Source organism: Sinocyclocheilus grahami, unplaced genomic scaffold, assembly GCF_001515645.1.
Source record: "Sinocyclocheilus grahami isolate Dianchi unplaced genomic scaffold, SAMN03320097.WGS_v1.1 scaffold1324.1, whole genome shotgun sequence".
Taxonomy (NCBI): Eukaryota; Metazoa; Chordata; class Actinopteri; order Cypriniformes; family Cyprinidae; genus Sinocyclocheilus; species Sinocyclocheilus grahami.
Genome location: NW_015506503.1, coordinates 422,099 through 447,447, shown reverse-complemented (window position 1 = coordinate 447,447; position 25,349 = coordinate 422,099). Strand labels below are relative to the sequence as shown.

General features: G+C 38.2%; 1 protein-coding gene across 1 annotated transcript in view; it reads right to left on the bottom strand.

Moving 5' to 3' along the window:
- The window catches only part of celsr1a (cadherin EGF LAG seven-pass G-type receptor 1a), a 98,945-nt gene that overhangs the window by 35,476 nt on the left and 38,120 nt on the right, over positions 1-25,349 (bottom strand). The window contains exons 2-6 of the mRNA XM_016255259.1: positions 20,642-21,280; positions 18,561-18,783; positions 17,629-17,744; positions 15,213-15,301; positions 8,100-8,180 (exon numbers count right to left, since the gene is read on the bottom strand). Coding sequence (XP_016110745.1) covers positions 8,100-8,180; positions 15,213-15,301; positions 17,629-17,744; positions 18,561-18,783; positions 20,642-21,280 — 1,148 coding nt within the window. The remainder of the gene's footprint in view (positions 1-8,099; positions 8,181-15,212; positions 15,302-17,628; positions 17,745-18,560; positions 18,784-20,641; positions 21,281-25,349) is intronic.

The window sequence follows — 25,349 nt, the reverse complement described above, 5'->3', positions numbered from 1 at the left end:
AAACTTCCTATTTCTGAACTCATTCATATTAGGGGCCAGATTTACAAACAGTTTGTGCCAGCGCACAGTCTTTTAGCATTAAAATAGTACTGTCAGGATTTACTAAAGACGTGCAGTGAGGAATTAGTGCTAAAAAGGCGTGGACACAGTTATTTTTGCACCTGACCTTATTGAATATGCATTTGTAGGAATTTCCCTTTCAGATGCAAAATGGGAGGAGAGTATTAAAATGAATTACGCAACGCGATTTACTAACGTTTGCGCTCGTCAAATTCAGTGGCGGCTCGTCAGGGGAGGCAAATTACTGGTATTTGCGCCATTTTTTAACACCCAAAAATAAGCATGTCAAACTATTTTGTGCTTGAAATGGCTGCAATTATTGTTAAGAATCATATCACGGAAAACCGGATTTTCATGTTCTTTCGAAATCAACGAGATGTTCTAGATTTACATACTCTAATACACACACACACAAAAACAAAGCATCCTCTCGAGTCCACCAATACTATACTGAAACTAAATTACAAAAGTTAGTTTTTTTCATATTTGTTATCTTTTATATATGGGCGGTGCTAGGGAGGGGCTTGCAGGTGCTCCAGCACCCCCTAAAAAGACCAAAGCACCACCAGACATTAAGAAAGATTAAATAAAATAAAAACGTTTAACTCCTTACACATGCATAACTCGTGCAATGCAATACAACCTGATGTGATTTGAAGTCGCACATTTCGTAATGTCATAGCATTTTATTTTAAATATGGATCGGTTCCTTGTGCCAAGTAGGCCTGCTACTAAGTATCCCCCGACTAAGGATTTTTCTAGTCAACCAGTTGCACGTTTATATTAAATTGATTAATATAATAACGTACTAAGCCATCTTTTAATATGCATTTAAGCGTATTTTAATAGTAGACATTTCAAGCTTTCTATAGATTTATTTCTTATGTCTGTGAGCCGGTTCATTGTTGTGATGCGCTCCATTCACGGAGACTGCATGAGACGGTAGAAAGCACATCTAAAAATGACGGAGTATTATAAGTTCTTTCCGCAGAAAAAAAAAAAGATTGCGCGGACACCCCTATGTCATACAGTAAGCTCGATAATACTCCCAACCTCCTCATAAACACTTGAAATGCGCCTATATATAGGCCTAGCGATTGTATTATTAAAATACAAATAAGAATAATAATAACCTGTTTTGGTCATACTTACTATTAATTGCCCAGCTCCTCCTGTCATTGATCTAGCACCCCCTCAACACCTGTGTTCAAAATTCTATGGCGCCACTCCTGCTTTTATATTAGTATAAAATACACTACCAGTCAAAAGTTTTTGGACAGCAAGCTTTTTAATGTTTTTGTCAAGAATTCTATTCTGCGCACCAAGCCTGCATTTATTTGATCCAAAATACAGCAAAAGAAGTAAAATTGTGAAACATTTGTGCTATTTAAATTAACTGCTTTCTATTTGAATATATTTTAAAATGTAATTTATTCCTGTATTTTTAGCATCATTACTCCAGTCACATGATCCTTCAGAAATTATTCTAAACTTGCTGCTCAAAAAAACATTTATTATTATTATTATTATTATTATTATTATGTTGAAAACAGCTGAGTAGAATTTTTGTAGAAATAAATAATTTTTTAGGTTTATTTGATGAAAAGAAAGGTCAGAAGAACAGCATTGATCTGAAATAGAAATATTTTGTAACATTATAAATGTCTTTATCACTTTTGATCAATTTAATGCATCCATGCTAAATAAAAGTATTAATTTCTATAATTTCATAATTTCATGATAAATATATAATTGATTACATTGATTGCTGTATATATTGATTGCTTTAAAAAGCAGGAAAAAATTATAAGAATAATTTCACCTTAATCACAAATGAAGTTTTGTTCAATTTCCTAATCAAACCCTAATGATGTTCTGGTGACTAGCTCCAGGTTACAAGCTCAAAAATTGTATCCGGATCAGTGTGTCAAAGATCAAAATGGCAGAATTGTAAACACTTACTTCATGCGTCAACCAAGCAACTGCCATTGATTAATGGGAATGCTTAGAGCTTTACCCAGGTATTATTGACTAATCCTAATCAGCAAAATTAATAAAGCCAAATGGGCCTGGCACAACTCTATGAGAAACTTGCTCTAGAGATGTTTGACACTGTTTGGGCACATTGTACATCTGATAGCCCATTTACAGAGATCAAAATTGCAGTCTTAAGGGTGCATCAATGTTTCTGCTCTGAGCAAGATTCTTAAGTTTCACATTCTCAAATGATCTGTTCTGGACATGTACTGTTCAGCCCATCCAATGTACTACAAGCACAAGAGTAAGAATCAATCACCGATATGCGAACGTGCCCTGAGTCTACCTTCATAACAGTGTTTCTCAGTGTTTCGACTGCTAACACAAGTCAGTACAGGAGAACACGACTGTAAACGGCCCTAAATGGCTTGTGTTTTCCCCAGAGGGGCAAATTGAGCTCGGGTTTGACAGTAACGGTTGTGTGGAAGCCCTGGAGTTCAGATAAGACCGCTCAGCTTTCAGATAAATCCGCCGCTGCTGCCGCTGGCCTGTCAGTTAAATGGGAAGACAACTGTGTTATGAGGGATTAGTGCCGAATGTCAATCAACAGATTAGGTTACACACAAAACACCATGAAAAAACTGATGATAGAGTCATCTTACACTTTCGCATTACTTGTGAAATATATTCAGAATGTGGGGGTATGTTAAGCTGTTCTTTTTGGCCTTTTTACTAATTTTGAGCACATTCTTTGTGTCACCACACATTTAAAAAAAAAACTTTTTTTGAAGGCGAGACACTGCAGGTGAATAGGGTAAAAAAAAAAACTAATAGTTATGGCCTTACTTACCCAGCTGATTGATTACATTGATAATTGCAAACATTTTTTGTATTACAAGTTAGGCAAATGAGTCATTATTTAATGAAATATGCACTAATTTGCATACATTTTTAGTACAAAAATCTAAACACTGGATGATGTCAGTTTCAAAATTCTTGTTTAATTTTTTTTTTACAAATTAGAGTCAAAAGTTTTTATAGAGGGAATTTTGGGTATCTAATTTTTGTCACTCCATAATTCAGAAAATGCTTAGAACGGACAGAAAACACTATATTTTCACAATTTTGGGGGGAATAAAATGTTGTATATAATTATATATATATACAATAATAATATAATTAAAATAAAAAGCAAATTATATATGAACAAATCCCTCTGTAAAATCCTTCAGGATATAGATAGGAATAAAAATGTAAAGTTTGGTGTGTGTAAGTGCTACTGAAGTGGAGATTTATGGCTCAGTGTAGCAGAAAAAAACTCATTTTGAGAAAACGGCTTTTAAAAATATGTATTGTAATTGAAATCTATTGACACAAATAGATAAAGTGCTATAAAAGGAACACTTAAAAGTGTCTTTTGGATGTTTTCTTTCCACTAGTCTGAAAAAACACTTTATGGAAAACCAAAAAGCCCAAAATCTCAAACTTGACAGGTGCATGAAAAAACAGTGCTTTTGCCTGCAGTGTCTCCCCTTAAACTTTACGATTTTAAGAGTATCTCTCGTTTAAATAAATGAATATTAAATTAGTAATTAAAGTATTATATTATTTCATATATTTAAATCCTCTCATGTGTTCATTTAAGTGAACGGAATTTTACTGTATTTACTAAATATTTTAATATTTTTTTCTCCTGAAAAACATTCCTATATGAAATATATACATATAAACGCACACACACGTTGGGTTTTGTGGTTTATGGGGACTCTCAACAAGCGTAATGGTTTTTATACTGTACAAACCGTATTTTCTATCGCCCCCACACCTAAACCTACCCCTCACAGGAAACTTTGTGCATTTCTCATTCTGTATGATTTATAAGCCTTTTGAATTGCGGGGACACCAAAGTGTCCTCATAAATCACCTTCATGTTGTAATACCTATGTCATACCCATGTCATTATACAAATTTGTGTCCACATAAACCGCATAAACATGCACACACACACACACACACACACACACACACACACACAAGGGTCATGAGGGTCATTTTTACAATAGAGGAAGTCTAGCTTAAGAGATGCTCTCATTTGTATTATTAAGTAAATATGCTATTTATTTCCACCACACACATACACACACCCAGACTTTCTTTCTCCCCTCTGTGGAATTGTGTCTAGAGCAGGTGTCATGGCAGAATCCATCTGTGTATGAATGTTGTACGAGAAGGGGTGCCTTTGTCACACTGATCTCCTTCACTATCAAACAGTATTACCTCACCCGCCCTCCGGCTGTGTAAACCTAGAGCTGTGAATAATTCAAGGGAACTGGCCCAAGTTCACACACACACACACACACACACACACACACACACACATACACACACGCCCTCAGGACATACACATTGCACAGTGTTGTCGGCTGGCCTACAGGACATGGGGACCACTTTTAAACTCATGTGTCTCAATAACACATCTCATTTATCAATGCTCGGCCGTGCTCCAGACGGTTAGAGATGGACGTGTGCTTTTGTCTCGTGCTATATGCGTAATCCACAAAACTCGCCTTTAAGAAGGAAAAGCGTGCAGGTACAAAGCCGTCTCTTATTTCAGGTGCTGTCCACTTCTCCTCACCAAACAGGTTACTGAAGACATTCATGTCACATAATAAAACTCTTTACAGTCTGGATAAACCAAACCCCAAAACTATGATGTATTCTGAATTACAAGAGGATCGTACAGATTTTGGCCAATACAGATTAAACAAACTGGTCACACTTTATTTTAAGGTCCATTTCTCGATATTAACAAACCATTGACTATGACTTCTGCCTAATTTGCTGTTTATTAATAGTTAGTAAGGTAGTTGTTAAGTTTAAGTTTTGGGTAGGATTAGGGACGTAGAATATGGTCATGCACAATATGTGCTTTATAAGTACTAATAAACAGCCAATATGTTAATAATTGGCTGTTTGCTATTATTAATGCTAATAAGCAACTAGTTAACAGTGAGAATTGGTCCCTATACTAAAGTGTTACCGACAAACTACTATACTATAACAAATAGCATTATTTTTTAATTCATATACCATTTTAATGTGCAGAGTATTATAACTACAAGCAAACAATTCAACAAAGGCTCATTGGAAATATGTGCCTCTAAAAACAAATGTACCTATACATACAAATCGCTGTAGTTTCCAGTTGAAATAAACACTAGAGGCAGTAAAACTCCAACAACTTTTGTCCATTTTCAGACAAAGGATGATTTGCAGGTCCACAGTTTCAATTTATAAACATCTAAAAAAATGTAAGTACATATATATATATATATATATATACGTATATATATATACCGGAGAAAAAGAACTCCCGAAACATTGCCTATCAACTCTAATGGGTACAATCATTGATTTGTTCTCCAGAAGTGCCCAGACTTCACAGAATCGGACCTCCTCCTGTACACCACAGTATGATGAATGAGTAGGTCATAACGGTCTGTTCTAAAGTAAAGCAGGCCTGATCGTACATTCAGCTTGAGCGCATTCCTCTGGCGAGAGCTTTCTGGAGTGAATGACAGCTGAATAGCGGGTGGAAGAAGATCTACAAACTGTAGAAATCAGCAGTCATTCTTGATAAAATCCCTTGACATGAATTTCATCATCTTGACACTAACTCACCACTAATCTCCTCATACACTGAGCCAATTATCTTACTACTGACTGAAGGTAAGACAACAAAAAACAGCTTTATGTGGACAGTTGATGGCATTTTAGATCATTTGTACTTATCCTGAGTGACTGGATGAATCGTATGCACTGTAAATGTACTAATGTAAATGTCACATACTAATTATTTCTAAATCCATAGCTCTGTGGGGAAGATATGATACAGGTCCATAGCTCATAAGAAATCACCATGAAACCTTTAGGAAATTAAGGCGTTTTGAGACAACCAAAGAAGTCAATAATACCTGGGTAAAGCTCTAAGCATTCCCATTGACCTCAATGGCAGTTGCTTGGTTGACGCATGAAGTAAGTGTTTACAATTCTGCCATCTTTACTCTTTGACACATTGATCCGGATACAATTTTTGAGCTTGTAACCTATAGCTAGTCACCACAACAGAAGTTAAAGGGGTCATATGATGCTATTTTAAAGATCATTATTTTGTGTATTTGGTGTAACAGAATATGTTGACATGGTTTAATGTTAAAAAAACACATTATTTTTCAAATACTGTACATTATTGTAGGGCCTCTATGCCCCGCCTCTCTCAAAGACGTCGTTTTCAACAAAGCCCCCTCCTTTGACAAGCACAGTCTGCTCTGATTGGCCAGCTGACACAGTGCATTGTGATTGGCCGAACACCACAAGCACGCATTGGAAATGTAACGCCCCTTACCATAATCGCGAGCTTCAGCCCATGGATGTATTCCCACTACTTAGCTCCTTAGCGGGTACTGGATGCCGCTATAATCTGAGTTGTGCTGTTCTGTTGTAAATAAATCTTAACCAATGATTCCTAATTGCATCTACTTCCGGAAGGCCAAATAAAGTGCTTTTGCACTGAAATACACAGCATCTCCCTGACATGGCTGCATCAACACTACTGCTGTTCCTGAAACCACGCCTTCTTTCTTTGCGTGCACATTTGGGCGGCATTATGCTATTATTTTCACATAGTGACGTAGACATGTGGCAGCATGTTAGAAAGAGCCGTTTTAGGTAGGCATGGTTGACTCTTAACTTTTATAAAGAATATCTCTTTGGATTTAAGACTTTAGTCTTTGCAACTTTACAGATCTTCTTTATGCACCAAGAGCTTGTAACACTCCAAAGAGAAAGGAAAACTTGAAATCGCATCATATGACCCCTTTAAACAACTAAGATTTGGAAAAGTTGAGACCTTTGTGTTTGGTTCGGTTTGCACAAATTCTCAAATACATCCTCATACTCAAATTCAAAACTACAGACCACAAGAATTCAGTCAACTACAAGAACTCAGTCAACTGCGTCATGTCTTCTATAGGTACCCTTTTCATGCAGAGATTTTAAAAAGCAGCAGCTCTTTATATTTCATGATGTCATTCTTCCTTCCTCTACAGGGTGTGACGTGTTTACTCACTGTGTGTGTCTCACCCTCTCTCCTGACCCATATCCCCCTTTAAAGCATCTGCGTGATCCCAACACCTTTTCCATGTGGTGGAGATACACTGGTTTTCCATATGGGAAAAGTTTCACAATATTCCTACATGCAACATTCCTACAGAAATTAACCTTGTTTTTGTAGTTACCTGAGCTGACCTATGGTGACAAAAATAGAAGATATCTTAACCTTATTACAATATTACAAATGTAATTAAGGATTTATCAAATACCTCAAGATATGCCAACTTAAAGGCCTACTCCCACTGAACCCAATTTGTTCTGCAACAAATTGTTAAAACAAACAGAATTAATACCTATTTAAACCCAATTCAGCCTGCAGAAAGTATATTTCCTACTGAGTAGATCTTGGTAGATCTGCATTCTTCTACCAACAGAGACAAAATTCCATAAATACTTAAAAAGAATATTTAGCAGCGGCACAACAAAATCAGTTTGTTTTGACTCACAAACAAATGAATCCTTTCGAGGATCCTTTCGAATACCTCAGAGGAGGTCAGAACTTATTTGTGGTAGTCATTACTAATTTATTTTTCTTTAAATGTAAGTTTATGCCAGAGAATTCCTAATGAAAGCACTAACAAACCCGATCGTACATTTCCTTGTGATTCCCATCCGTACTAATGAATCACTTTGGACACAGATACAAAGCTGTTGGAGTCATAGAAGAAGATGTGGGTCTGTATTCACAAAGCTTCTCAAACTACAGGAGCAGATTTAGGATTTGATCGCCTCCTGCCAATGCTGCCCTTTGTCTCTATATAACCGAGGCACAGAACTGATCCGAAAGCAGCCCGGGAGACCCCGAGACGCTTTGTAAATGCGGACCCTGAGACCGGAAGGATAGCAAGAACCGCCACCGCAGAGCTACGCTAGGTCACTGGATACGGTACCTCCTTATGAGTGAGCTCCAGCCAGGCGGTATAGAGATGGACGCGCAGCACCCCACTGGAGTCCAGCAGGTGCAGGCTGTCCTGCGTAGACCACGGGAGAGAAAGCGGCGATTAGAATGTATGATGAAGCCCTTCAACCCCACAGATGTTGAAAGCCCTTTTAAAGTAGCAGCAGACGCTAGTAAAATCAGCCCCAAAGCACTATAACATTTAATGTCTGTGTGCTACAAAACCGGCTTACTAACACAACCGCGGACTAAAGACTTGGTCTGATTGCTTAGTCCGACCCAAGTTAAGTTCCACTTACTTCCCCTTATACTTTTGTGTCCGTGTTTATTCACCAAAAGCTATGTTTACATGCAATCAAACAATCCATTACTAAACAGATTGATAGCTCAATCGAACTGAAAAGCCTTCATGTAAATCTCTGGCTGAGCTTTTGATCTGATCAAAATGTAACTTTTATCTGAGTGAAATTTAACTTTCTTATGTGGATTAAAAATACCTTGAGCATATGCTAAATGTTGTGATGTGTATGTTTATACAAGTCTTACGAAGGCGTGCATTTTAATTTACGAACAGGTAAGTAGAGGTCAATATTGAACTGGTCAGAATTTGCTACATAATTGCTAAAATACTCTTTTAGTTGTGTCACCAAGGCAGAAATGCCACTTATGTTTGAACAAGTTCTAGTGGCAGCTATGCTACAGATGCTAATTATGTTTTCGATAACATTTAGACGTACTGGTTTTATACCAATTACGCACTACAATAAATCTCTTTTTTTGAGGATATCCAGGTGCTTTCACCCCAAGCAAAGAAACTTGGTGTCAAATAATCTTGTTCTTCTAGGAAAGGTTTAGCATCAATGCATCCAAAATCAAGCAGTTTGCCTTTTGAGTGACATGGATAAATTGAATAATTCAAAATAATACCCAAAAAAGGGTAACCAGTTTACTTTTTCATAGATGCTTGACACCTGTCATCTCACACTGTGGTATAACATGCTCTGCTAAGTAAACGCACTTTTGTTTTATGCGTTCACGGAGCATCTGATTCACTACACTTGAATTTATGACTCAAATAACTAATTATATTATGCGTGTATATGGAAAAAGTATATAAAAGGAATGGTAAATACCACAAAATGAACGTTTTCCAGCATCTATAGTTCATGACCTCCCAGTAAACCTGCCCGCTTCCGTTACACCCATCCGTAGGCTAAATTAAATGTGAGCTGGCTCCCTTTACTTTGACCTGCATGCAGCTTGCTTTCCTTTAAACCCTAAATCCTCTCACTTTACTTCCAATACAGTGCAATTGTCTTTATTAGGCAAACTAGACTGTTTAGGGCAAGTTATTTAGCATGTTAAAACAAAGGATGGTTTATTCTTTACCAGATTTTTTTTTATTTACTCACTGTGGGCCTAAGTACTGCCACCTTGTTAAGCTGCTTAGTGAACCACTGTGCTTTGATCTCATTCTTAAAAGAGATTCAGAAATGAAGCCAAGTTGAACTGGATTCAGGTTTTCTGAATCAGGTTTTATGTTTTTATTTAGTACATGATGCACACATGATGTTTATTATTTTTACAAAATAGCAATGCCACAAGGCCAAACTACATTTATTTGAGTATTAAAATTAATCATAATACAATATTCTCTACATACAAAAATATCCTGCATTGTCTTAACAGCTGAAACTCATACGTGAATAATAGTTCGAGTTATATGGGGATGTCTGGGAATTTAGATTAGTGTCTGTGATATATATCCAGCATGTAATGAGCACTAAACTGGAATCCAGTGCTAAGCTGCAGGAAAATTGAAAGGTCTGAAATTAACTGTTAGAACTACAGTGCAGTCACTGTAAATACAGAAGCACGCAATGATTTGAACATAGATTCCAATAGTCTGATGTCGTTACACATGCACACTCTAATAATCATAAAATGTACAGTACACTACCTTTTGGGTTGGTTTTTTTAATTATGCTCAACCAAGACTGCATATATTTGATCAAACAAACAGTAAAAATAGCAATATTGTTAAATATAATTATAATGTATACGACCGACTTCTATTTTAATATGTTTAAAAATGTAATTTATTCCCGATCCTTCAGAAATCATTCTAATAGGCTTATTTGGCTAATTTAATGAAATAGGCTAATAGGATCATTTTTCCTATTACGCACTCTACCAGCACGGCTCAGCACGGTTGTCTAACCATGCCGAGAATACCGGGCCGAGAACGGTTTGTAATTGTGCCGCACCGTACCAGGCTCACGTGGAAATACAACTGGAACCGTACCTGACAGTTCTTAGAACCATTCGGCCCGATAGTGGAAAAGCGGCTAATGTTTATAAACAACATTTCACGTGACTGTTACACCATCATGGTCTCATCACAATGCATTCCAGGACTGCCTTGATCGTAGGTATCATAAAAATATTTTATCTTGCCTAAAAATGACCATGTTTAATGGTCAAATGTTGTTTTACACTGTTAAAATGCAATGCAAATGTGTAAATAAAAACATTCCTCACTCTTCAACCCCTTAAGTAAAATAGTACTTTTTCATTTTCAAAATGTTTTGTTTTTCTGCCTTCTTTATTGTGACATCATTAATGAAGCATCTATTCGCACACCATCAGACAGATAGATTGCTGTCATGTTGATAACAGAACCCACCCCACCTCTTTAGCAAAACTCTGAAATGTCTAAAAACAGAAACACAATGAAGCCATATTCCTCCAAAATGTGTCAGATCGCAATTCTCAATATTGCCACAAGGGCTGCTATAGCCGGCATTGATATAGACTGTCTTTTTCTGTGGTCAGTTTTGGCATGGCGGTGCAACAGTTTGTAAAAAGTTTGTCCAGCAAATGGGTTAAAGTTAGTCAACATTTCTCTTAAATTCTTATTGGGCAAACGTGTGTTTGTGAATTAAAAGTTAACCTTTTGGTCACATTACATAGCGTCACCTTCACAAACACATTTTTCTTCTGACGCACCATCCGTTTTGAAATGAATGTATTTGCAGTGGTTTTTGACACAGCATAAACTCTACCATGTAGCCGCCCACAGGCTTTTATATATTCAACCCTCTGACCCCATAAATTAAGCACTGGACATTAGGTATGAGTAAGACACTTTGTCTTTCTATAAGTTCCCTTAAATGCAGCGGTACCTTAAAAGGTTGTGAAAGTATGAGCAGATTCCATCTGAAATCCTCTGAAATCCCAACAGACCTCTCTCTGGTGCTGTGCGGAAGTGATAATCAGGGAAAGCATTAACTGATTGTGGAGGAATGTCTTTAGATCTGGACAGTATACCCACTCCTGACAGTTCTCACACTCCACGAGATATGGCTTGGGACAGTTTCACCTCCAACTCCAAACGTGACCATACTGTTGGCTATTCTCACAGAGACTGGCTCTCCTGTGCCAATGTGTGTGTGTTTAAACAATTCACTATGGTAAATCACTGCACACAGTCGACAACAGCTGCAGGCTGTCACACACTTACTGCATCTCTGGCCTCCCTGTGACTTTTTACTGTGTGTGCTGGAAGCAGGTGGAGTCTTTTTGACATAGCGATGTGTGAGGACTCCCCCTTGGCTGGTGGTCTAACACCTTCTCGGCACCCACTATGAGTTGTGTTTATTTAGTGCGCCTTGTAAACGTGTGTGTGTTCCACCAATAGCAACTCGGGCAGGGCATAAGAGTTCTTCAAACTAGCATGTGCTCAATCACAACAAAAAAACAAATACTGTATAACAAATAGTATACTGCGTAGTGAACAATTTACACTGCATACTAAACTAGATTTTTTTGGTGCTTAAACTGGTTCAAAACTCTTTCACATTATGTTGTGGTGCATTGTGTGGTTGCCAAGTCCAGATGCTTTGTAAATCAATGTACCATTCATGTTTGTACTACAAACACTCGTAATTTAATATGCAGTTTGCTCAAATGCATGTTCCAAAAACCAATAATAATTGAATTTTAAAATGTTAAATTGCTTTCCCTGTTGAAAAAAACAAAAAACAGCATATGATGGTTAGGTATGTTTTGAAGCATGGCAGCTGGTTTGAGCTGGTTGTAAGCTTGGTTATGAGCTGGTTGTAAGCTTGGTCATGTGCTGGTCCTAAGCAACTAGCTACTGCTCAGGACCAGCTCACAACCAGCTTACAACCAGTTCAGGACCAGCTTAAACCAGCTCATGACCAACTAAGGACCATCTTAAACCAGCTTCCATGCTTCAAAACATACCTAACTAGCATATGCCGATTTTTTATTCAACAGGGTTATAAAGAACTTAAATGATGTTGTATCTTTAGAAAGATCCAACAATACACTAGTTTGGCTGGTGGTCTAACACCTTGTCGGCACCCACTATGAGTTGTGTTTATTTAGTGCGCCTTGTAAACGTGTGTGTGTGTGTTCCACCAATAGCAACTCGGGCAGGGCATAAGAGTTCTTCAAACTAGCATGTGCTCAATCACAACAAAAAAACTAATACTGTATAACAAATAGTATACTGCGTAGTGAACAATTTACACTGCATACTAAACTAGATTTTTTTGGTGCTTAAACTGGTTCAAAACTCTTTCACATTATGTTGTGGTGCATTGTGTGGTTGCCAAGTCCAGATGCTTTGTAAATCAATGTACCATTCATGTTTGTACTACAAACACTCGTAAGTTAATATGCAGTTTGCTCAAATGCATGTTCCAAAAACCAATAATAATTGAATTTTAAAATGTTAAATTGCTTTCCCTGTTGAAAAAAACAAAAAACAGCATATGATGGTTAGGTATGTTTTGAAGCATGGCAGCTGGTTTGAGCTGGTTGTAAGCTTGGTTATGAGCTGGTTGTAAGCTTGGTCATGTGCTGGTCCTAAGCAACTAGCTACTGCTCAGGACCAGCTCACAACCAGCTTACAACCAGTTCAGGACCAGCTTAAACCAGCTCATGACCAACTAAGGACCATCTTAAACCAGCTTCCATGCTTCAAAACATACCTAACTAGCATATGCCGATTTTTTATTCAACAGGGTTATAAAGAACTTAAATGATGTTGTATCTTTAGAAAGATCCAACAATACACTAGTCTGAAATATCTTCATCAACTAATGCCATTACAGAAAACTGCATTAGCCTTTATGCAGTGAATTAAAACATCTCCCTTGAAATCCAAGACCTCATCATTGTTTTCGTCCCCAACTACTGCTCACTTTATACGAGTACATGGATATCCTTGAAGAATATGTGGAAAACAATCTTTAAAGCAGGATTATGAAACTCAATTTGGAGACTCTTACAAGCAGGAAGACTTCTGGCACATCACAATAGCATATTCAGTTTTGTATGTTCTGGGCTTGGAAGAGTCGAGAATCACAGGACAGAAATAAAGACGACGTTTTGTTGTCTTTTGTTACCCATGTGCATTAGTTCTTTTGAAGCTTTACACAAATCTTGTGGCCTCCAGTTAGCAGATTGTCTTTTTGACACTGTCACATGGAGAGGGCAACACTAGATAAACTCTAGTCGTAATCTCTTTGCAGAAGAGTAAGCAACGCATGCAAGAACATGCTAGCAAGTGCATTTAGACTTAATTATGCAATGTCGTGCTAACATGCTATTGCCTTTGGGTGTGGAAGCATTTGAAAACAATCTCCAGTTGAGTGAAATGCAATGCAAGTCAAACATGGAGAATCCGATAACTGCTATTAAATAATCTCCTGTCTTCCTCAGGTCAGATGCAAGTGGAAAGTAAGAAAACCATCGTGGGAACAAACAACAACTATAACTTGTCCTGTTTTTTCCAGGATAAGCGAGAATCTTCAGTAACAACTCAGTTCCAACATTTAAAAGGCTTACCTTGTTGTAGTAGTGAAGTTGAACCGAATGCCACTGGCCATCGCTAACTCCACCTGGTACAAACGGTGCGACAGTTGTTTTAGCCTCACCTAGGAGAGAAAGACAAGAAACAAAAATATTAATTTGAATGATAAGAGTAAGGCATATGCATTGTATATGTAAGCTACTTTAAATTATGAGTAGGCAAAATACAGTTTTAAAGTTGTGTAACATATTCAAGGCTTTTAAAAAAATGAGTTAGCTTGCAGCAAACTACACTTAAGCTATTTATATAGGAAACTTGAACAAATATATAGTTCAATCATGCAACTCTAGATGGCGCATTCTGATGGGGTGTTAAACCAGCTTCCATGCTTCAAAACATACCTAACTAGCATATGCCGATTTTTTATTCAACAGGGTTATAAAGAACTTAAATGATGTTGTATCTTTAGAAAGATCCAACAATACACTAGTCTGAAATATCTTCATCAACTAATGCCATTACAGAAAACTGCATTAGCCTTTATGCAGTGAATTAAAACATCTCCCTTGAAATCCAAGACCTCATCATTGTTTTCGTCCCCAACTACTGCTCACTTTATACGAGTACATGGATATGCTTGAAGAATATGTGGAAAACAATCTTTAAAGCAGGATTATGAAACTCAATTTGGAGACTCTTACAAGCAGGAAGACTTCTGGCACATCACAATAGCATATTCAGTTTCGTATGTTCTGGGCTTGGAAGAGTCGAGAATCACAGGACAGAAATAAAGACGACGTTTTGTTGTCTTTTGTTACCCATGTGCATTAGTTCTTTTGAAGCTTTACACAAATCTTGTGGCCTCCAGTTAGCAGATTGTCTTTTTGACACTGTCACATGGAGAGGGCAACACTAGATAAACTCTAGTCGTAATCTCTTTGCAGAAGAGTAAGCAACGCATGCAAGAACATGCTAGCAAGTGCATTTAGACTTAATTATGCAATGTCGTGCTAACATGCTATTGCCTTTGGGTGTGGAAGCATTTGAAAACAATCTCCAGTTGAGTGAAATGCAATGCAAGTCAAACATGGAGAATCCGATAACTGCTATTAAATAATCTCCTGTCTTCCTCAGGTCAGATGCAAGTGGAAAGTAAGAAAACCATCGTGGGAACAAACAACAACTATAACTTGTCCTGTTTTTTCCAGGATAAGCGAGAATCTTCAGTAACAACTCAGTTCCAACATTTAAAAGGCTTACCTTGTTGTAGTAGTGAAGTTGAACCGAATGCCACTGGCCATCGCTAACTCCACCTGGTACAAACGGTGCGACAGTTGTTTTAGCCTCACCTAGGAGAGAAAGACAAGAAACAAAAATATTAATTTGAATGATAAGAGTAAGGCATATGCATTGTATATGTAAGCTACTTTAAATTATGAGTAGGCAAAATACAGTTTTAAAGTTGTGTAACATATTCAAGGCTTTTAAAAAAATGAGTTAGCTTGCAGCAAACTACACTTAAGCTATTTATATAGGAAACTTGAACAAATATATAGTTCAATCATGCAACTCTAGATGGCGCATTCTGATGGGGTGTTAATGTAACTGATGATATTCAGAGAGTTAAACGACTTGGCACAAGCTGATTGGTTCATATGCAGCCAATGAGCTTACTGCCTTGCGTTTATATGGCTGGCTAGCATTCACTTGAGATTCCTGCAGCACGCTTTCAGAGTTCTCTGAAACCCTCCACCTTCCCCAGCTCCACCTGTATAGATCTGCTATGGGGTTATTTTATATGCTATTTGTGCAGCAGCAGTATGTCTTAAATACTCACAGCACCGTATCGCTATATGCACTGTACTTGCTTGCAGCAGCAGCAATAATCAACAGCAGCAGCAATTCAGCAGCAGCGTAGCAGATCTGTTCCGCCAAGACCAAATACATTAATATTGTTATATCCATCACCATGCTAAAATGTTCAGAGAGTTGTCATGATTGAAATAAAGTTACACTAAATACGACTAATAAAAGTGGTAATATAACAACTTATGTTGAAAACTGCAAAAAAACAGCAATTAAATATTTAGCAAAAAATTAGGGGCTCAAATTAATCTGTGAATCTTTTTCAAATTTGCTGTCTGAACAAATTTAGGAAAATTACATTTAGTTAGTTTCTAACAGTTCATCTTAATTATGTGCAAGTTGGAAAAGTTGGTAAAGACTTTACTTCAAATGTTCAACATGTTACAATTATGAGTATAAAATAAAAAGAGATATCCAAGAGTGTGTTTTGGTATGCAGTAAAGGTGTTTCTTGTATAAGTTATGGCTTTGTCACCTCTGCTCCAATATAAAGTCACTTAGTAGCTACAGCACAAAGCTGCTAACATAACAACTATTAATCATGTTTAGATATTCTCTCTCATCAATGGAGTTCATTTAAAGGTCAGGGGAGCAAAAATGTACATTGGGTTTAGAGGAATATTTACCCAAGGCAGGAGCCCATACTGGTATTCATAAAGAATCAGTAAAGAACAACCAATCATTGTAGCCTCTTTGGTAAACAATTGCAACATCGTCTATGCTATATATTAATTTAATGTCTTTGTTTATTACCCTTGCACCCTTTAATCACTGAAAAACTAAGAATGGTGGGCCTGACTACTGAAATGGTCAAAAGAACAGTTTTAGTACAAATGTCATGGGTTACAGCATGTAAAACAGGCTCCACAGCATGACACAGCATTGTTCTCTTTGTCTGGGAAAGATTTATGTGTGCTATAAGATCAACAGTCCCATTATAGGGCTGTGCTCATTTTGTGTTATTTATAACCACCTGTGAGCGAAAGTATGTATGTGTGTGTGTTAGTGTGTCTTCCTCTACACATGCATGGACACATTTGGAAAGACCGTCGGGGTCACTGCATAGCCTCATTAACGTTCGGACACTTTACAACTTATAAATCTGTTGTTGTAAACACATTCACCTAAAGCAATTCTCTCTCTACAGTAAGTAACACATGGCTACACAAACACGCTGTTTAACGTAGCATGATGTCACCTCATGTTACCGTATATTGTCAACACTACTGTCTGCTGTCCCAGGAGTGAATATGCCATACAGACAGCAACAAACTCTATATGAATACACAAAAGCATATGTGACTGCTTGGCTAACATATTGGAAGCGCATGGTCCTTTTGTACATGCTTAATGTGTGTTACTATTGTTGTAACAAACCTCAGTACTCGAGGGGACGATAAAGTTACCTTCATATGTCTGTGCCATTAAAATTATGGTTTTTATTCATGTAGCTAGCTGTAAACATGTTGACAATTTAGCTAACTTTATCTAACATGCTCTGTAAAACCCTCCTTAAATTGTTGCTCTGCCATAACAACAGTTGAACTGAACTTTGAATGAACTATTAACTATTACTTTTTCCTCAATAAACTTATATTTACTGCTTTGAAAGGTAGTTGTTAAATTTAGGTATTGGGTAGGATTAGGAATAAAGAATATGGTCATGCAGAATATGTGCTTTATAAGTACTAATAAATAGCCAACATGCTAGTAATATGCATGCTAATTAGCAACTAGTTAATAGTGAGAATTGCTCCCTATACTAAAGTGTTACCGGCTTCTCAATCGTAACAGTGGTAGGACTGTCATACCTGCTGAGAAGGTGAGCTGAATCTGTTCCTCAATGATCTCCACAGCTATGAAGTCGTGTTTCTCGTTAAAACGACCGTTGTAGAGAAGAAGGGCGTTTCTCTCTCTTGTGGCAAACCTGGACAGAAAAAAACATTGATCAGAACAACCAGAACTACAGGTTTTATTGAATGTTTGCACTACCCCTCATAAATCTTTACTTCTATCAAGGTTGAGTGCACTTTTCATTTGTTAGAATTCAAGACCTAAATCAAGAGAGCTACAAGAAACCTCCAAGCCAGACAGAAGAAATAACATCTATTAATCAAGAGAGGAAAGGGGAAAAAAATCTGAGAGGAAGTGAACGTAAGGCCAGTGGTCCAGAAACAGGAAGTGGTTCCTCTGCCCTGGGTGGCACATCCCACCTCTATCATGCCTGGGCCGTGGCACAGAGGGCAGAGGAGTCAGAGACCAGCTGCTCTCCAGGAAGATGATGCAAATAAAGAAAAACACTGATAGTGCTCTCTCAACACGTAGCCCTTCCTGTTTTTACTCAGCACAGGAGCCCAAATATTTCTCTAGTGACCCTGTCTCAACATTTGTTACTTAATAAATCAGAACCTTAATTTTCAACTTTACAACGGTTTTAAACAAATTATCCATATGTCTTTCTAGCTTTATAAATCCAACAACTAATAGGCTAAAATATATTCTAAAACTGATTTGAGCTTGACATCAGGATTATCCATGTATGACCCAGAATGTGTAGAAGATAAGTCCAGACATGCCGCCCAGCCAGACAGAGCTCAAGGGCTCCTTATGCAACCTCTTCAACAAATTACACTTTACAGCATGCAAAGCTTCTGGCAGACGTGTCAGTGTAACAAAAAGGTAAACAGGGGCATGACACAGAGGTCATAAACAATTTTCTTGTCAATTACAGTCCATCACTTACATGAAGGAGACAGTGAAGTGGAATCTCTGTCTCAGGCCTCGGAAGGTAATGAAGGACTGTCCGGGAAAGCTGCGTGTTGTCATCTCACAGAAAGGTTTCTCATACTCTTCAGAGGGGCAGTTGCATGTGAAGCCGCCCACTAGCAGGTTGACACACTCACCTCCATTTTTACATACCCCGGGGACACAGCGACCAGAGCGGGCATCTATTTCACAGTTCTCACCTGCAAAGGATTATCGGAAGTAAAGTAAACTTGTGAATAGAAAGTGAAATAATCAAGGTGTACAGAATTACTTGCAAATTACAGACAGGTGGGTTACATAAGGGGCTTTTGCATCACGTAGTTCTAGGAATTCAGTTATAGGAACTAGCCAGCAGGGTAGTTCGTAGAGAACCAATTCCCCCCTTGGGCCATTTTCCTGCTTGCATTCGCACCGGCAGCAGGAACTCTGAAGCAGCCGATAGTGACATATTTATGCGTGGCATTTATTTACATCGTCAACAACCAGTTGAGTAGAGGATGCTGTTTTTGTTATGTGTCATGGGATTTGTGATAACAGAGATGGAATGTAAATGCACAATTTACGTGATTGAAAGCCCACAAAAATCTGACAAAATTTCCTATGACAACTTGCAGTGTAACATATCACTGAGAAAAGAACACAAAGCTGCAGACAACAGATAGCTGTTTTCCATGTTCGTGGAGTAAATATGTTTACATGACTTTTTAAAAATGCCAGGTGTAGCCGATGTTTTGTATGCGTTTGGCCAATCAGCGTACACTTACGTCACTGGTAGTTCCCATAGTACTGTTTTAGACTCTACTCTGAAGTAGGAACTCATTTAGTTCCCTCAAACTGAGTTGCTAGAACTAAAAAAGTTCCTAGTTCCTGCGGTGCGAACACGCCAAAAAGCAGATACTTTCGCCAATAGTTCTAGGAACTATGAAAAAGTTCCTCCGGTGCGAAAGCCCCTATTGGTACTAAATTCTGCAGGACAATGGCCCTCCAGGACTGGATTTTAAGAGCCCTGCTATATTGGCCTTATTTCAAAGTTTCAGTCCTGACTTAGTCTCAGCTTTCCATACGGAAGCACTTGACTATCCAAGAGTTCCTCTATGGCACCACCAATTCCCTTACCGAAGATGGACACACAGATCATGCAGTGTTATATATCAGCCATTGTCCAGACAAGATCTGGACAAAGGGTGTTTATGTGTGGTGGGGGAACAGGATGGCAGTCCCTGTGCCTGTAATGACCCCTGATTTCCTTGGGATAATCTTTCTCTTGGAGGGAAATAGACAGATCGATTTCCCTCTAATGTGAGAAAGCCAGAAAAGGATAGATGTTGAGAGGCAGGCTGTCAACGCCATCATAATGGATGCAGAATATCTGGAGTTGAACTGTGACCTTCAAAGTACTGAGGGAGATGATTAGAGGGGTAATTGGCCTTGAAGGGGGAGGTGGTCAGGAATGGCAGAGGAGCCTCTGAATTGGACGCTGATCAGATATAGTTATCACTGTGCTAGTCTTTCATGTTATATTTCATCATTTAGACACAAACTTTATTTTACATGGTAAGATCTTTGCTCAAGGCTTAATAAGTCTTTCACAGGTGGACACACCATTCCACTTGTTTGTCCACCTGTGACATAGACACCCTTACTTTTGGTTCTGAAGGCAGTGACTCTGTTGGTTTCCCTATTTGTGGTTTACCCCAAATGACTGACAGTTCTATTCTCTGGTTCCCTCAGCATTCCTTCAGCTCCTGACAAAACACCGCTCCCTAACCACAAACCACTCTACCCACACCATATTCCTGCAAGTGTACAGACTAAACACACAAATGCAATATGCCATAAAACAGTGGTACTCAACCCTGTTCCTAAAGATCTACCTGCCTGTAGAGTTCCGCTCCAACCCTGATCGAACACTCCTGTCTGTAGTCATCAAATGCTTTTGAAGATCTAAATTAGCTGATTCGGTTGTGTTTGATCAGGGTTAGAGCTGAACTTTACAGGAAGGTAGATCTCCAGGAACAGGATTGGGCACCACTGCCATAAAACTTTTTGCAAACTCACCTGTAAAGTCCTCTAGACACTCGCAGGTGTACCCTCCTTCTCGACTGCGGCAGCGGCCGTTGTTGCGGCATGGACCTGAGTAGCACAGGTCAATTTCAGTCTCACAGTAGTCACCGGTAAAGCCGGCCGGACAACGACAGCGCAGGCCGTTAATTGGATGGATTGGTCTGAAGAGAACAGTATCAGAGGCTATGAAAGGTGGAGAGCTATCAAACTTTAATACAGAGACGCATTTCATGTAGTTCTCGCAAGGTTCCCGCAGGCAGATGTTGTCATCAAATGGAAGGACACTTTGGCTGGAGATTTTCTGTAACAGAGTTCGGTTCAGGTAGATTTGCTCCTGAAGTTCTTCCGAAGGGAAGTAGCGATCAGGAGCTCCTCCAGGAAGCGAGGCTGAGAAGGTGACATTGAGGATGTTGCCGCTGACATCTGTGTCATTCTGGACGTTGAAGATGAAAACTCCTTCTCGACTAGTTGAGAGGACCGCAGCCACACCTTCAGCAAACAGAGAGAGTAGCGGTGATAGGAAGCGTTCCTGGGACATGTTCTCCAGACGGACAGTGATGCTGTTCGTTAGCATCTCGTCAGTGATGATGGTCACACGGAGAGTACAGAAGGCCGTCACTTGGTGGATACCATCTAAAAATAACAAAAAACAACCACCTGTTAATAAATCAGTTTCACATTCCATGAAAACACAACCTGCCTTTAGTCTTAGAATGCTGGAATTTTGAAATGCTTCAGGTGTAAGTCAGCTACTTCCGGAAGATAACAGTATTCTCTTTTCACACTAAGAAAGTGTAAATACTGTTTTGGGTTGGAGAAGAAAGCATGTTAACAGACGGGATTACTACAAAGTTGCACCACAATTAGACAGATCATCTTGGTATCTTGCTTCAGGACACAAGCTCATCTGCTCTGTTGGAACTAATGCTATAAAAACCTCAGAAATGATGGAAACTTGACAACCGTAAAACACTGTAAATGCTTCCTTCCTCAAAAGTAAAAAAATGTTTGGAATACTTATGGGATTCTACATGACTTTAACTACTGAGTTTCACACTCAATGACAATGTTTAGCAAGTATACGCTTTCAGGCTAGGACAGTTGCTTCCACATTGTTGATTTAAAGCATATATCACTGAGGTCAATGGGCAGTTGAATTGCTTAGCAACAGACAACAATTCTTTATGCAACACTGGCCATACTTTTGCTACACTTTCAGCACAAGTGCACAAAAAATTATGTATTTTCTTATTTTGCTTGTAACATTACACTGTAAAACTCACTCATTTCCAAATCAAAGTTAAAGTGATAGTATTCAACCTCATGTAGTTTCAAACCTAAATTACTTTTGTGTAGATCACAAAGTGTAGATCACAAAGTGTAGAAATATAACACACACATATTAAAGTAATAACATTGCACTACATTACAAAGTTGCCTGGAGAACTGCCTGTGATAATATAGTCAAGGTCCGATTAAAGCAGTCTTAAGTTGCATAGCCATACATCTGATCTGAATCTCACAATTTTCACGTGAAGAGGATGGATTTGACAGGAAGCTCCCACAAGTACCACACTGGCTGTTCTGTTTTGCCAAGGGAACAACTGCATAACAGGTGGTATATCCAATTAATACCCCCGGCAAAACAATGTGGCTAAGACCTTTCAAATATGGAGGTGTTGTGTGTCTTTGGGCTGAGTTATGTGCCTCTAAATTATATCACCGCCATAAATCACAAGAGAAGGGGGTGTGGGAAAGTCACCATTCCCAGTAAATGGGTCACATTCACAACTCTGTCTGGTATGTAGTGCACTGTTTTTGGTCTACTAAAGTTATGCAGGATGACATAAGCACACTGCACTGACTATAAGTTGTAGGCTGAACCTGATGCAGTTTGTTCATTGATTACATGCCATTTCTAATTCAATCAGATTTACGGTTGTTCTCCTTTGGCTTTTGTGTTTCAAATGAGCAACAAATGCAAGAGCTTGGTTGTGACATCTGAGCATCAAGATGCTAATGAAAGCGTCTGCTGGCACCCAGCCTAACAAAACAGTAATATCATATTTATAGTTTTTGTGCTGTTCTGAGATTAAATATGGATATAGCAAATAGGTCTTTTCTCTCAGGGTGGGGAAATGTGTTTTTAAACACTGTATTATCATCGACATCACAAGCAGCTCTTGCTCTGATTCCAAACTACACAAAAATAATTCAAAGTCATCAGAAATTTTCACTAGATTTCTTCTAAAGAATGTTTGTCTTCTTACTTAGTTTAACCCACGCGCTACATTACAATATCCTGTCAGTATTCACAAGTTTTGTACAAAAGTACAAAAAAGGAATGTGTTTTCCTGATTTTTTTTTTCCACCTGACATTGCAGAGCGGTATATTTAGTCTGTCAGCTGTTCGCTTAGTATCAATGTAAAGTTCTGTTGCTGTCAATAACCAGGCAAAGGTTGACTTTAAATGTGATATTGAATAACACACTAGATAAACTTTACATGTGTATGTTAGTGAATAAATAAAAATAAGTGTACTTCTTTACAGCATGACAATGTATACTTCTTCATCGTTTATTCAAGTCTGTCAACTGGTATCATAATTTCTACACAAGAATTAAATAACAGTCTATGAGAGTACAATACATCATTAATCATGATAACACAAATAAAAAATAAGCACTGATTACTTTATGAACTAACAGTATAAACTTTATGAGGCTGCAACAAACTTTCTCAGTATGATAACCTTTATTATTATACACACATATGCACAAACATTCAGATAGACTAAATTAATTTAATTGAATAGTGTTAGTGTGCTGTATGTTGATGTTTAACTTGAAGTTGTTAAGTGCGCGATATGCCTCGCACTTCATCTTATCACAGGTATTGGAAAAAAGCCATGAACATCCCAGCATGCCTGCTGTTGTCAAAATGATTGACAATGGTTTCTTCCTCTTGGACCGGTGTCTTGTGTAACTCAAGCTGACTAATGTAATTACATGAAGAACATGGGATAACAAACTCTGCCATTAGCATTCCCTGTCATTATCCACACCGGTCAAAGAGCAGTGATCTGACACAAACCGGACAGAGGGACAGTGCAGTGTGTTTCAGAGTGTGTCAGGGGTGGGCTGGCATGAAATGAGTTTTCCTCTTTTGGCAAAGGATGACTAAACAACTGGTATGCAAGATAAGAAAACCCTCATTGCTCATCCTAAAAAGCTTTGCTTGATTTGTGGTTAAAACAGTTCAAAATCAGGGATATTTCTATAGATGTTCCCGTCTTAAATTAGGCATACAAGTAAACAAACATGGTCTTTCATTACAAGATGCTGCCCCGGGCAACAATGTTAAAAACAAGTCATTAAATGAGTGTAGCTGTAGCTGTTGTAGGTGAGGTACACATCTTCAGGAGCCAATGAAAATCAGTTTCTGTGCCAATGTGACCGTCAGCATTCTACAGCCCTCCCTCAAGTTTGAATCATAACAAAGAAAGCAAAAGTGCCGCCCACTGAGCCAATAACACTTGAAGATCCCCCCGCCCATGAATCCCTCCCATCTCTACAACTCAGTGACCTGCTTTAGGTACGGTGAGGCAAAACCATGTGACTTTCTATTGTCTTGCTCTAATAAATACACACACTCATACTCAGGGTGTGAATTGTTATGTATCCCGGTGTATGAAATTACAATACTTTTTGTTATTATCTGTTTTAAGTGTAATACAATACACCAGTAAATCAAATATTGCAATTCACTGCCATGTGTCTGCACTTTTATATAAGATTTATATACAAGATTTTTATATAACACTGCTTGCAAATCGAGATGTTTAAATGTGCAGTCATACGACAATAAATTGTACCATGGTTTTTGTGCCACTGCATATGCTGAGAAGAAAACATTGACACTTTTTATCAAAAGTGACTCACACAAAAGGAACACAACAAGCGATTTGTTCTAGACAAGCTGTAAAATGAGAAGTGCTACAATGCAAAGACAGGCTAGATCAGAGCGGAAGAAAGACATATGGAACGTATAAGAATTGTTATGTACAGTATGTATGTATTTATTTATTTTAAAGTTTAAAAAATTCAGTTCAATTGTATTTGTGCATTTTACCGAACTGACAAATGTTCTAAAGTGCATAATAATCAAACTCTTTGCACAGCTCTCTGTAATACTTGCTATGATTGGTTGATCAGGAATTCTATATATTTTTGTGTAATGACCACTGTTGTCCCAAGTAATATTTCCTACTTAGCTGAGCTTTTGGAAGACACACAATCTGACATTTCATGACTTGGCACATTATGAGAATTCCTACACTGGAATATGAATTGCTTTCATTAATATAAAAATAGTACAGATAACAATGAAACAGTGATTTCCAGAGAATGTGGGGTGACATGAAAGATGGTATATAAGATCAGTCCGGACGCAGATGTGAACAGGTCAAATGCTGACGTGATCTCCATACGGGCCCCTCAGACTGATCTAAACACCTGCATCTGTCTCTACATGCACCGCTGGCATGAGAATCCCAATGAGCTATGGGAAACGATGAACTGATGAATATCAATAAGGTTGTATTCAATAAAGTACTAAGAAAAAGCTAATATTTGCTACACAAAGATTGTGCATCCATACTAAAATGTATGTTAAATTACAGTCAAAATGGCCCTTACAGAGA